General features: G+C 44.2%; 1 protein-coding gene across 1 annotated transcript in view; it reads right to left on the bottom strand.

Annotated features, from left to right (window-relative positions):
* Positions 1-12,229, bottom strand: part of grid2 (glutamate receptor, ionotropic, delta 2) — a gene marked incomplete at its 5' end in the record, with an annotated part of 464,751 nt that extends 452,522 nt beyond the window's left edge. The window contains one exon of the mRNA XM_084550704.1: positions 12,142-12,229. Coding sequence (XP_084406830.1) covers positions 12,142-12,229 — 88 coding nt within the window. The remainder of the gene's footprint in view (positions 1-12,141) is intronic.
* Positions 12,230-13,037: the final 808 nt, after the last annotated feature.

Raw genomic sequence — 13,037 nt, 5'->3', positions numbered from 1 at the left:
GTCTGTCCCTTTCTTGTAAGCGCGATATTTCAGGAAAGCATTCGAGTCATTTCTTCCAATTTGGCACAACGATTCACTTCAAGTCAAGGATGAATTGATTCAAATTTGGTGGCCAAAGGACACTGTGCCCTCACTTCCATCCCGACCTTTTGAACACAATATCTCAGGACCACCTGGAGAGAATTTTCTAACGTCTGGCATGAATGTCCTTATGGACTCAAGTATAAGCTCAAGCATTATAACACGCCAATGAAGAGATTTCACGCAAACGTCTAGTAGGATGAAACGATGGGAGTGGTGAAATTTTATATCCATAAGGTCAAAGGTAACTTCAATGTGACATTATAATATTCTGCAAAAACATTTAATTTCCTTTCAAATCTTCTCAACATGAGCATGGGAACACATGGGAGCTGTATGTCTTGTGTTTAAATGGGTGCTTTCAGAGGCTGATTTGCAGTAGATTATATTTTTTGAGATGTGCCGCTATGCAGGCACGGGGCAGTGCAAACAACACAATGAGACCTGCAGTAATACAGTTAGACTGCCATCACATTCCAAACACGCAGAGCTGTTTGAACAGCCAACGCGGCCAAACCCTGGCCCTCTACTGATACTGTCTGTCAAGCATATTTATTATTACCTAACGTTGTTTGCGCTGTATGCACTGTCTGTATAAATCATTCCGCAGGACAGCTTTTTAGCCGCAGGATCTGTGATCATGCAAACTACTGTGTGCTGATCTGCATGGGTGCACATTGCTTGACTGTTGTAAACATGTACGGCAATATATAGTCCATTTAAGGGAGTACTCACAAACCTTTTATAACTTGGTGAGTTGAGGACACGGTCACAGTGCATCTGAAGGCGCATTCTACATGTTTTGATCCAATCAACAAAGCTAAAACAAAGACAACTGGACTTGTCTTAAAGGTGCAGTAGGCAGGATTGCGAAGATCCAGGACTTAGCCAAAAAATTTGAACATCGACAACTTCTCAGTCCCTCCCCACTTTCCGCTAAAGCCCAAAAAGGTCTCGCAAGCCCCTCCCCCCACAAGGGAGAGCTGTGCACGATAGAGCACGTGCATATTGGCCCTGGAATACTGTGCACGAGCAGAGAACTGAGAGAGAGCGAGTAAACAAACTAGCATGGAACACACCGACGTAACAACAACAAAATAGTTTTTATAATACCCTTCGTTATTGCTAAATAATTTTAGGTCAAAATATTTAGCAATAGTCAACTTTAGGACAAAACCAAGGTTAGGATGTTTCTGAAAGTAGCCTACATCGGTGATGTTTGCTATCAATAACAGTTAGAAGCATTCATTGTGGCGTTTTATTCCACAGTTTAGACTTATCAATTTGCTATGTGGTAGATATATGACCACTACCTGTTGATGTGGTTAGACGTTTGAGAGTGAAGCTGAGGCACAGGGCTCGGAGGAGGATTACGTCCCGGCTCCTTCTACACGCCCGCGGCCAAGTGGTGCGAGGTGGTGGAGGGAGGGGAGGGCGCTATGAAATGCGTGTCCATGAGCAGTGATTGACACTCTGTTAGATACACCCCTGGACGTGATTGGTGCATCTGGATGTGGAGCGGTGGATGTCTTGCAAATCGCGCTACAGGCTCTAGGAGGGGCCAGAGGAGCCGATTTTTTTTTAAAATGACCTGCTTTATGCAATTATACTTGAACATAGGGTCAGTTTCAGCAAGTATGACAGAAAGTTAGTTTTATAAAAGTTGCCTACTGCACCTTTAAGTCTTATTAATTATCATTTAAACTGGATGACTCGGATGAGTGGTGAAACATCTCCGTCTTTGTTTTAGATTTGTTTCTTTGGATATAATCTTTAACCTCTGTGTGTCAGTTTCATTTAATAAAGGTTCCAGATGAAGAGGAAGGCTCTGGTCTTTAAGTCAGGCTACTCCAGCTACAACTAAAGGGTTAACCCTTTATGGCGAGGAACCATATTTGGCAACTTCTGTAACACATTTTGAATGTGCGCTAACCCTGCGCCTCTCAATGAGGTTGAGAAGCATGTTGTTGTCACCCAGCCAATCAGAGTAGATCAAGGGAACATCCTCTGGTCAAATCAGGGTCAAATGCGGTCTACAAGGTCCACTCCTGCATGAACGCTGAGCATAGCTGCTTCATTAGATACCACAAAGAAGTGGCCTAATGTCGTCTAGTGTGATAATGTGTATGTTGACAAGAGCCTGAATCAGCCCTTATGTTCTTATGGTCTAAAATACACGTCTACACTTGTTTACCACTTTAGGGCAAGGAACCATATATGGTAACTTCACTGACACTGATTTTCTACATGAAAATTTAAATTTTTGAAAAATTTCACAAAAATAAAAAAGCCTTCTTAAGGCCTACAATAATAGTCTAGGGTTGAAATTTTTAACTTCCAAGTATTTCAGTGAGTACCCTATAAAGGGTTAAGCTGTATATGATGTGCAGTAAAACACGTATCATCTGCATAAGAAGATGGTGTGCATAATCCACCATCTATTACGCTCTCACCCTCTCTCTCTCTCTCGTGTTTAACCAAATTAAATCAGAATTTATTCAAATTAACAGAAGCGTCCAACCACAGTAATCAAACACTGTGGGCATCATAAGTAGTGATAGCCTTTAATTATTAATGTGGGCAGGAACAAAAAAAATGGTCAGTCCCTCCGTGTCTGCACGCAGATGTGCCAGTTCTCAACATGCACAAAAATGCAAAACATATGCAAATATCTGCTCTTACTGATCGCTCCCACTCAATTTGTTGATTTTCCTTTTTCAGGCCCTGAAGGAACACTAAACGGAAAAGCTACGAATCCAGATGGGCACGTGCAGGCGGCTTTGTGACGTGTTGCCAAGTGTGTCAGACAAACAAACAAACAGCACATTACAATTCTGTGACAGTGATTAGCAAAGTGTTTAACACCTCTCGGCTCGGGTGCCTGTTTCTGTAATCACTGGCGGCATACTAAACATCAAGGTGGAGATAAAAGGGAGAGGGGAGAGCAATGGAGGGAGGGGAAATCGGGGAAAGAGAAGGGGGAAACTAAAAGTTGAAATTGAGAAGAAAAAAAACAGCATATGCAAAGAATATAACTTAACCTCTGAAGCCTTGGGCTGAAAAAAAAAAACTCACTATATTTAATTGATAAAAGCTACAAAACTTAGGCCAGAATGAACAACCGTGGGCTGTATGGATAAAAAAAAAGTTTCCTTATCAGTATACCAGAGTCAGATTTGAAAAACCTCAGCAAAGAGAATAACATTTTCAGCCAAATCAAACAACGGATGAAAATGTAAGTGAACCTAATTAGAAAAAAAAAAAGGTCTCTGCAAATCTGCCAAATGTGATGCAACAGCACTGAAGCACATCCGTGTTAGTCATAGCAGCACTAGACGGCCTCTTGAGCGATTGTGCCATGCTCGGTAACCTTCAAACCGCGGCGCTGAATGTGTTTTTATAACAGGTGCGCTACAGTGAGGTGCAGGTAAAGGGCAGGTCTGGGAGCTGGAAACGTAAAGCGAGAGAAGAAAAGGAACCGGAATTGTCTCACTTCCACTTTCGTTCTCATCCACCGTCTCGCGAGGAGGAGAATGGAGAGCAGTAAAGCCCAGCCAAAGGAAGAGCTGTGACATTTATCCGGAGTAATGTCGCATTTGAATTCCAGCTCAGTCAGCTCTTTATGAAATTCATTGCCTTGCTGTGACCACGAGCGTCCGTAGCCCTCGGTATAGCTGGTGGTTTGAATTAGCCGTTTATTATTTCATTTATAATTAAATCAATACAGGTTGTAGACTCAATTTAGCTGTAGCTATCTGACGTGCCCTGGTTAAATGTTGCACAGTAGTTCTGAACTAGTCATATACCATTTTATTTCATTTGCGCACCATTTAAACATACATACACATCCAATAATGTACATTTCTCTGTAAATAAATCGGTTCTGCCTATAGGAAGAGCATCATGGGAGTGGACTGTACGGTGATGGGGTGAAAACAAAGAAGCCCAACAAAAAGAGAGCATCACAAGACTTTTTGAGGCTGTAGTACAACCAACTTTTCTACGCTTCCTCGTTCAATGAATAATTTATGAATGAACGAAGCAAGGAAAGGCTAAAAAAGGAAGCGTCCTTGGATTTAAAAGTGTTGTCCGTGGGTGTTGGCGTGCAGATTGTTTGTGACTGCGCGAGGGTATTTCTTGTATTCCCCTTCGCATGTGTACACACTTGCTGTCGTTCATGCGTGTGTGTGTGAGCGCGCAATCTAGGACAAACTCGCCAGTGCCACGCTTTCTGTGTTTTATTGTGCTATGAAAAGTCTCGTGCCTGTGATTTGTTGTAGAGGAAGTAATTCAGATGAGAAGGAGTCACTGCCAGCAAATGAAGCCGGCGCTCACTCACACACACACGCAGACATGCACAGGGACGCATGAATGTACACACGCGTCCGCCCTGGCGCGCGCCCATACGCACAGATTGTGCGTCCGGAGGTGTGCTCGCAAATGAGTCCTTTGAGATGCGTGCCGCCTAACGCATGAGCGTACTCTCAGACACGCATGACAGAGATGTTCACACAAAAGCAGTATGTACACGAAAACCACATTTTATGCACATTCAGGGTACCTTCTGCCCCAGTGAGACTACAACAGCATTTGCGTCGGCAGAGAGACGGTGAACAAAACCAAGAAAACCATGAAAGTGCGAGAGACGAAGGAGAAGGCGGCTGTAAATATTCACTCTGCCGCAATAATGGAAGAAATACAGAACGAACATCAGACAATCACACTTACATCCGTATATAGTATATGTGTTATACAGAGCGTGCCACTGATATGAACATGACACACATAAAACTGACAAATACGGTCATACAGTCAAGATTACACACTTTAGACCGACTGCACAGTTAGTAAATAGTTTATTTGCTCAGTGTGTGACAGAGTAGACACTGCCCTTATCCTGAAACAATACAAATCACCATGCGCTCTTTGTACAGTTTGCAGCCACAGTAACAAGTCGGCTGACATTGTTCAAAAGCACTCACAATTTTCCCATTTCTGAAAACACGAGACGGCTTTTCTGTATATAGTCCAAGTTTTACTTCCACTATCAAGAAACTACTTCTTAACAAAGGCCTCGGTCATGGACATTGCATGAAGAGAAAACTTACGGCATATATAACAAACAAGCCTTTCTTGTTCTTGAACAAAGCTTTGTGCAAAAACTGTGAAAGAGTCTTCCAGAACACAGTGTACAGAGCCAGGGCCGAAGCATGCTCTTGCATTTTTAATATTTTATGTGCATCCCTGTGTAATCTTCATGCATGCTCCCGCGCTCGCAGAAGCGGTTTAAGTCAATCTCCGCCAGAAGCACGCCGACACTTGTTCTCTTGAACAGCAAAGGTTCTTGTCCTCGGATAACATCAAGCGCGCGTCGACTGGATAAACGCGCAACACACAATACAATCATTCTGTAACAAGGCCCTGTGTTGTACGAGTCCTTCCCAGACCATCTGGTGTGTTCTACCTGCATCGCTGGCTGATGCGGTGAGATGAAGCACCTTCGGCAGCGCTGGCCTGTCTCTCCACGCCTACATCTGCAGTCAACCACAGACAAGCAATCATACTTCTTCTCACAGCTACCTGTCAGTCCGCCTCAACCTCAGAAACACACTCGCACATTCTCACTTTTTCTCAGTCTCTGTGGCCTGGTTAAGGGTTCTGCCTCAGTGACCGGGTACAGACGTCAGAGCCGCTGTCTGCCTCTTTCCTTCACAAGAGGATACACAGCAGTCTCAAAAATCCCACGAAAATGCAGAAACCAGACGCCTCTGTGAATCACATTCACATACACTAAAACAACAGCATTCGAGCACACAGACATACAAGGTGCTAAATCTTCCCCGTCAAAGACAGCATGGACCAGCACATCTGTCAACCCTCAGATATATAACTCAAAAGATATGCAGCATTTAATACGCACAGCACAGCCCAGCCTCCACCCTGCTGAACTGGTGGATAACTGCAGATTAAACTACATGTGCGCATGCACACACACACACAAACAAAAATGGATCGTTTTAAAGAGGAAGCGGAGTTGACAGCTGTGAAACTTGTAGACAAAACCAGACAGGAACAGCCATTCACACACTGAGCTGTTTAGAAATCCTCTAAGGAAAAGACCAGAATAGCACCGTGAAAGTGAAAGAAAAAAAAAACAGGACAAGCCCTCCCAATTTCTTCGTCCCACAAATTCTGGAAACCTTTCATTGGGTCTTTCAGTACTTTCCAACTAAATGACAGAGATTCTTCTCTTTCTGACACCGCTGTGAATGGAATGAGATCCCCCACATGCACACCCAACAAAGATCCAATAATCTCTAAGTCAATCCCTCGCTCCTTTCCTCGTAACCTTTTATTTTTTGTATTCCGGTCCCTAAATAACAGAAGCCTCTTATAGCTAACTGCAGTTTCACCACCAAACATAATTCCAATATAGATCGGACTACTGGGCAACTAATGCTGTAACAAAAGGCGATTACATAATGTTATTAAATTGAAATAATACCTAATGCCTAGTACCTTCTGTGCTGGTACCATGTGCTGTGTGCGAAAGAAAATGGTGCCCGTGAAAACTAAGCTTAAAAATAAAACAATGGACCTGACTACTCCATGTCACAAATAAAACATCCTTCAAATAGTACCATCAGAGACCAGATTTATTGTCCACCCCAATAACAACCCAAAAACATGCCGCCAGTTCCATAAAGAACTCACATGAGCGACAAGCAGAAGCCTTGCGGAAGAGCTCATATAGCGGCACCATCGAGTCGGTCTAAATCCACAGTTGAACTTGAAAGTTCTCCAAGTTGGAGACACGGAACAACCTACCCAACATGTACCTTGAAAAACTCTGCACAAGAGAAGAAATTGCGCTGTTTTGCAGGGTGGCTGAACTTGGCATCATCTTTGAAACCATACCCACTTCTCAATTTTAGTGCCTGAAACATTTAAACTGGATTGTTGACACCTCGGCTGACAACCTCGCCTTTCTGGTATGGCTGCTCCTCAGTCAGTTTTGTTGTGACTATCAGTTGATTCATGATTTTGACAGAGCTCATTTTATGTTTGCACTTTTTTTTGGGATTATGTCTAAATTTTCGTATTTTAACCTAAATTAGTTCCGTGCAAAGGACTTAAATATTTGCCTGTTTGAAAAAGGAGTGTTTGGAAATCAACAATATAGGACATGTACTGTATTGTGTGTGTCCACGTATGTGTGAGCAAGACCAAAAGTAAGCAAATGCACAATAAATCATTTGAACCGAGATGAACCAGGCTCGCAGACGAGCCAAAGAAGCCAGCATCTTTGCCTCGTCTGTGATGCGTGATGAGCCAGTGGATGCACTCCGACACACTGCATGGCTAGAAACCAGCGAGACTCCAAAGTGAGGACTTAATTTGGCTGCATAAATCACAGAGACTTTCTGTGCGGAACTAATCAAGAGCATACACACACACACACAACAGCTCATACGCTTTTCCGTTTGTACGTCTCTATTCCGCATACATGAGGAATCCATGTGAACTGCCTCCATAAAGCAAAGAGCCATTGCCATGCAGAACACGAAGCGGCGAGGGCCAAGAGGCAAGCGGACTCTGCCCTTCCCTCTGCATGCTGATCATTAGAGAGACAAAGTGGGAGAGAGACAGAGGAAGAAAGAGAGGGACGGGCGAGGCAGTAGTGCCAGCTCCTCAGCAGCTCGATCACATTTAATGCCTGGACACAGCAAGATGAAATCATCTGCCGGTCGCTGCTGTTAATATCGCCAAAATAAAGGCCACCCCGTCCCAGGATGCTGTTTATATGGCCAAAAAGATAAACGATGACGACACAACCCCTGCCACAGCCTTTAAGTTTCCGTCTTCCATGTTTCCTCCCTTTGATATACATCTCTGGTTGCCTGTCTATCTCCCCCTCCCTTCCCCTCGTTCCATCTTTAACAGCAACAAAGAGATTAAAGGGGGATTACTTCTGACATGTCAATGAGATGCGCCTGGTGGGCATGGAACTTTTTTTTTCCCCCCATTCTCATGCAGTCCTAAGTCGATATGATACACAGTGAGAGAGCGAGAGAGAGGTCTGCATTGTATGAGTTACAGAGAAGATTGAGTGGGGGGTGAAAAAAACAAAACTTCAGGGATATAAATTATCTACGTAAATTGCAAAAATGTTCAATTCTGACCCCTGAGCGTCGCTTCTATTTCCTTAAGCAACAGAACGGTTTTCAGGAAGTGATGATAACACATCATAACCCGCTTCACTGTACTCACATCCACTCCACGGCACGGTTTATCTGCCGTTTCCAAGGTCTGCTTAAGCGGCGAGGATAAGGAGGGACGTATGAGGGATGGGGAGTGACAGAGACGGAGGAGAGAAGTATTGTTTTGGTGGTGATAACCTTTTGTTGCGATTCAAAGTACTTGCGGCTACAAGGGAAATGAACTATTGATTAGAAATAAGGTGGTGGGGAGAGAGCGAGAGAAAGGAAGAAAAAAATACACAGTGACTGAAATAACGGCAGCCAACCCACCCACACCGATCCTTTGTCCTCAAACACACACATGCACGCACACACGCTTGTTTATGCAAGGGGGAAAAAACAACAACCCCCATAACACACTGTTTAAATAGAGCAGTAACTAACCAGGAATAATTACAGCCAACCAATAAACTACACGCTGACCCCACTGTCTGTTCTGCTAATTGGGAAACACTCACTGGCCTGTTGTAGACTACAGAGTCAATGAGGAATAGCTTGGGTTTCTGATTTTCATGACACTAAATATGCTCTTTAAAGATAAATGAGATTTGTATGGATTATGCTGCACAGTGAAGGTGATTTGAGAGCGTCTACTTCGGTAAATTGCACATCTGCGAAGCCCAATTTTACCCACCGACTGTTCCAATACAGATAACTGTGACACATTTATCTACTGTTTAATCCATTCATCTTATTTATTTCAGGTTTGGATGTCTATATAAATACAGACAAACAGATAAACACTCAACACTATGTAAGGGTTTTATCTGTTTATCTCGGTTATATATATATAATGTATTTAAAGTAAATGAACAGAAGAGAAATGTAAATCGAATCAATATGTCACTACCCTTGGCCTTCAAAACAGCATCAGGTCTTCCAGGTACACCTGTACACAGTTTTCGAAGGAACTCAACTGGTAAGTTGTTCCAAACATCTTGAAGAACTAACCACAGACCTTTTGCATACGTAGACTTCCTCAAATCCTTCGCTTCATGTAATCCCAGACAGACTCAATGACATTGAGATCAGGGCTCTGTGGGGGGCCATACCATCACTTACAGGACTTCTTACTCTTCTTTACGCTGACGATGGTTCTTAATGACAGTGGCAGTATGTTTGGGGTCGTTATCCTGATGCAGAATAAATTTGGTGCCAATCATACACCGATAAGTAACTGCTTGCATTGAGGACACCAATAATCTTGACCAAATATCCAATTCCATTTGCAGAAATTCAGCCACAAACTTGCAAGGAACCTCAACCATGCTTTACTGTTGCCTTCAGATACTTATTATTGTCCCGCTCTCCAAGCCTTCGGCAAACAAATTATCTTCTGCTGCAGCCAAATATTTCAAACTTCGACTGATCAGTCCAGAGCACCTGCTGTCATTCTTCTGAACCCCAGTTCTTATGTTTTCGTGTATAGTTGAGTCGCTTCACCTTGATTCTATGTTGGAGGTATGGCTCTTTGGCTGCAACTCTTCCATGAAGACCACTTCTGGCCAGACTTTTCCAGGTGTACCTGGATCCCACTTGTTTCTGCCAGTTCTGAGCTGATGGCACAGCTGGACATCTTCCGATTTCGAACTGAAATAAGCTTGATGTGTTTTTCATCTGCTGCACCAAGTTTCCTTGGCTGACCACTGCGTCTACGATAGTACAAAATCCACAGACTTTGTGCAAATGTGGGCAAAGGGTAATAGCACCAAATCCTGTTTTGATTTAGATGTTTCCTTTGTTAGCTCACTTTGCATTTTGTAAATTCATAAAAATAAACAATTATTTTTATTTAGTTTAGTTCTTAGTTCTTTTTCCACACCTGCCTAAATCTTTTGCACAGTCAGTTAGCCTAGATATATAGAATAAACATCAGTCGGATTACAAGCAGAGAACCTTGACCCAGTTTCCATAGCTGACAAGTGCTGTTAGCGCACATAGATTCCTGTCTTAGCCTTGGTAAGCCTAAAACGTCTCATATTTAAGAGGTTTTAGTCACACAGCTAACACTCTTATCTAAAGAAACTTACAGTCAGTGAGCAGGTAAAGTTTCTGAGTCTTGCTGTGAGACACTTGCAGAACATGAGGCTGCAGCTGTGATCAAACCATCCAGTCACACGGTTATCTGTCTAACCTGTAGATCATACTACCACCCCTGTAGGGCCAGAACCACAGTTGACAACCCTGTATGGAGGATGGTGCTTCTGCACATGTGTGATTTTACTCAGGCTCCATCAGTCTGTACTGGCTAAACCCTCATTTGAATATCGTAAACCAATGACAAAAAGGTGGTGAAACTGTCAGTTCACAATTTACACTGAGAATAATGTTTGGTTTCCCCAACAAGAGATCTCATCTTGGTTTGATTCACATACCCCAGCCAATTTCTGGGGTTTCCCATTGTCTGCAAATCAAAAGATGTTCATTCACTGTCAACTTCACCATTTGGTCATGCTGCTGTTGTAAGTCTGATTTGAAGCATCAGCTTGGTCTGTGGCCCAGAAAAGCCCTCAGACTGATCCAGCTCCAGGCAAATTGCATTCAGGTGGCCACTAAATTGGCCTGGGGTCAGCTCTGTAAATCAGCTGGCCGGGGTCTAAATGGATCAAACAGGCCTAGTCCGAGTCCTCGCTCTCTGACGGCATAATGCGGTGGGTTACACTGATGGTTTGTAATGTGTCTGTTAAAATCTGGACGTGATCTTGACCATGGAGTGCGGTCAAAAAACAGCTCAACAGGGACAGGTGCTTATCTTCCTGCTTGTGTGTGTGTGTGTGTGCGCGCGGGCACACTTGCTCTCACTTACGCGCCTACAAACTGCTCTCTCTCTCTCTCTCTCTCTGGTCTATCGCCCATCCGAGGCCACCGAGTTGTGCAACGATTATGTGTGCCCACCACCACCTCGCGTCCTCATCTCATCCTGCAAGGCACGTTCCCTCTCTCTCTCTCTCTCTCTCTCGCTCTCTCTCGCCTATAGTCGGAGCAGGAGGTGCCTACATCGACTGAAAGCTCTTTCATGTCGGAATCACACTCAACACAACAGTGCCACTCTATGCCGGCGGTGGTGGAAGGCAGAAAAGACGTTATAGGACATAACATTTTTTATTTATTTATTTTTTTCTCCTGGCACTGCAGCAGCTCACGAAGAAAGGTGGCACCGCCAGTGTGCCACAGGAAAATCTATAAGTAGAAAATGTGCTGCCATGAAGGATAATCTCCCTGTCACGCAGGGCAACACCACACCATCCTAAACCACCTGTTTTTTTGGCATCCCGTCCCCGCACATCATTACAGTAAATATAAAATTGACGGAGAACGCTGCACTCTGTAGGCGCAGTGCATACGCTTCACGTTGTCCTTCTTTACTGATTAAATGTCCAACAATGACGTTAACCACCCAGAACAGTCGACTTGAAAGCAAGTGTTGCCTACACATGCAGCTGACGCTTAATAATCTCCCAACTCTAACGCAAAGTTCATTTGAGAGGACGTGACGCACGACACATCTTCTTATTTTACAAGTGACATAAAGACGAGAATTTTCCAAATATTTTGGCTTGGAATTTACTTCAAGAATGGAGTCCACACAGTGAGATGGACCACGCTGACATGAAAGGAAAAGCCCACTAAATGCCACAGTGCGTCAAAGAAATTGCCAGCAATGCTGTGATTTAAGCGGCGGCGCACATATCAAGGCTGAAACCTCCCGTCTGTTTCCTGAGAGACGCACAGAGAGCCTCGTTGTGGCTGCGAATCAGGTTAGGGGGAGAGAAAAAAAAAAAAAAGCACAGTAACTTACCGATGTGGATGATTGAATCCGAGAGCGCCGACTTCCACTCCTGGCTCCAAAAAACGGCGACGAGCAACATAGCCGAGATAACTTTCATTATGTCCAGATTATTTCCCCCCAAAACCAGAGAAAACTACAGCTCCCTGAGTGAGAGCGAACAGAGTTAAAATCCCGAGAATAGAAGCTTCTCTTTTAGTCCATCTGGTCAAGGAAATTCCCGGTGATCTGTGCCTTGATGCCTTCTCTTGACGCTGTAGTGCGATGCTCGGCTGTAGGTGAAACGGGGAAGAGATTCCTAGGTGGTCACAGATTGGCACCCTGTTGAAATTCCCAACATTAAATCATATTCTCGGGCGATCGGAGAGCCGCTGAGCCGCAGAGAAGACAAAACCGCATCCAAACGCCGACGCGTTAAGGGGAGCCGAGGTGCCGGAGGACGTGGCCGCACATTTAAAGGAATAAACCTGTAACTATTCGATAACGTGAGGGAAAGCCGCCTTGTTATCTTGAAAGGCAGGTCCGTTTATAATGACCCGAGATCCCCAGCCTTTCAGACCTGGCGACGCAGTTTCCCCCTGCACCAATCGCCAAACCACCAGCAGCAGCAGCAGCAGCAGCCTCAGCGGACCAAGCCAACGGCCAAAACTTCCATTTCTCCCAGGAGCTTTTTATTTTTCCCTTCACTTGGCCACACTTTGAAAATCACCAAAGCCACAGCAGACGGACGGACCCAGCTGAGACTTGTGTTGTAGGGGGGAAAAATACCAAATGATGAAAAGCCTTGTCACATGGCATTACCACGGAGAGGTACCATATTCCGAAATTGTCTGTAGCTTCCTGTAGAGATGAGAGAGCGAGACCGGGGATGGAGAGGGCTCTTACGCGTATTATGAAAGACGGATCAA

Source organism: Chelon labrosus, assembly GCF_963514085.1.
Source record: "Chelon labrosus genome assembly, chromosome: 9".
Lineage (NCBI taxonomy): Eukaryota > Metazoa > Chordata > Actinopteri > Mugiliformes > Mugilidae > Chelon > Chelon labrosus.
This window is presented reverse-complemented; position numbering and strand designations above follow the sequence as displayed.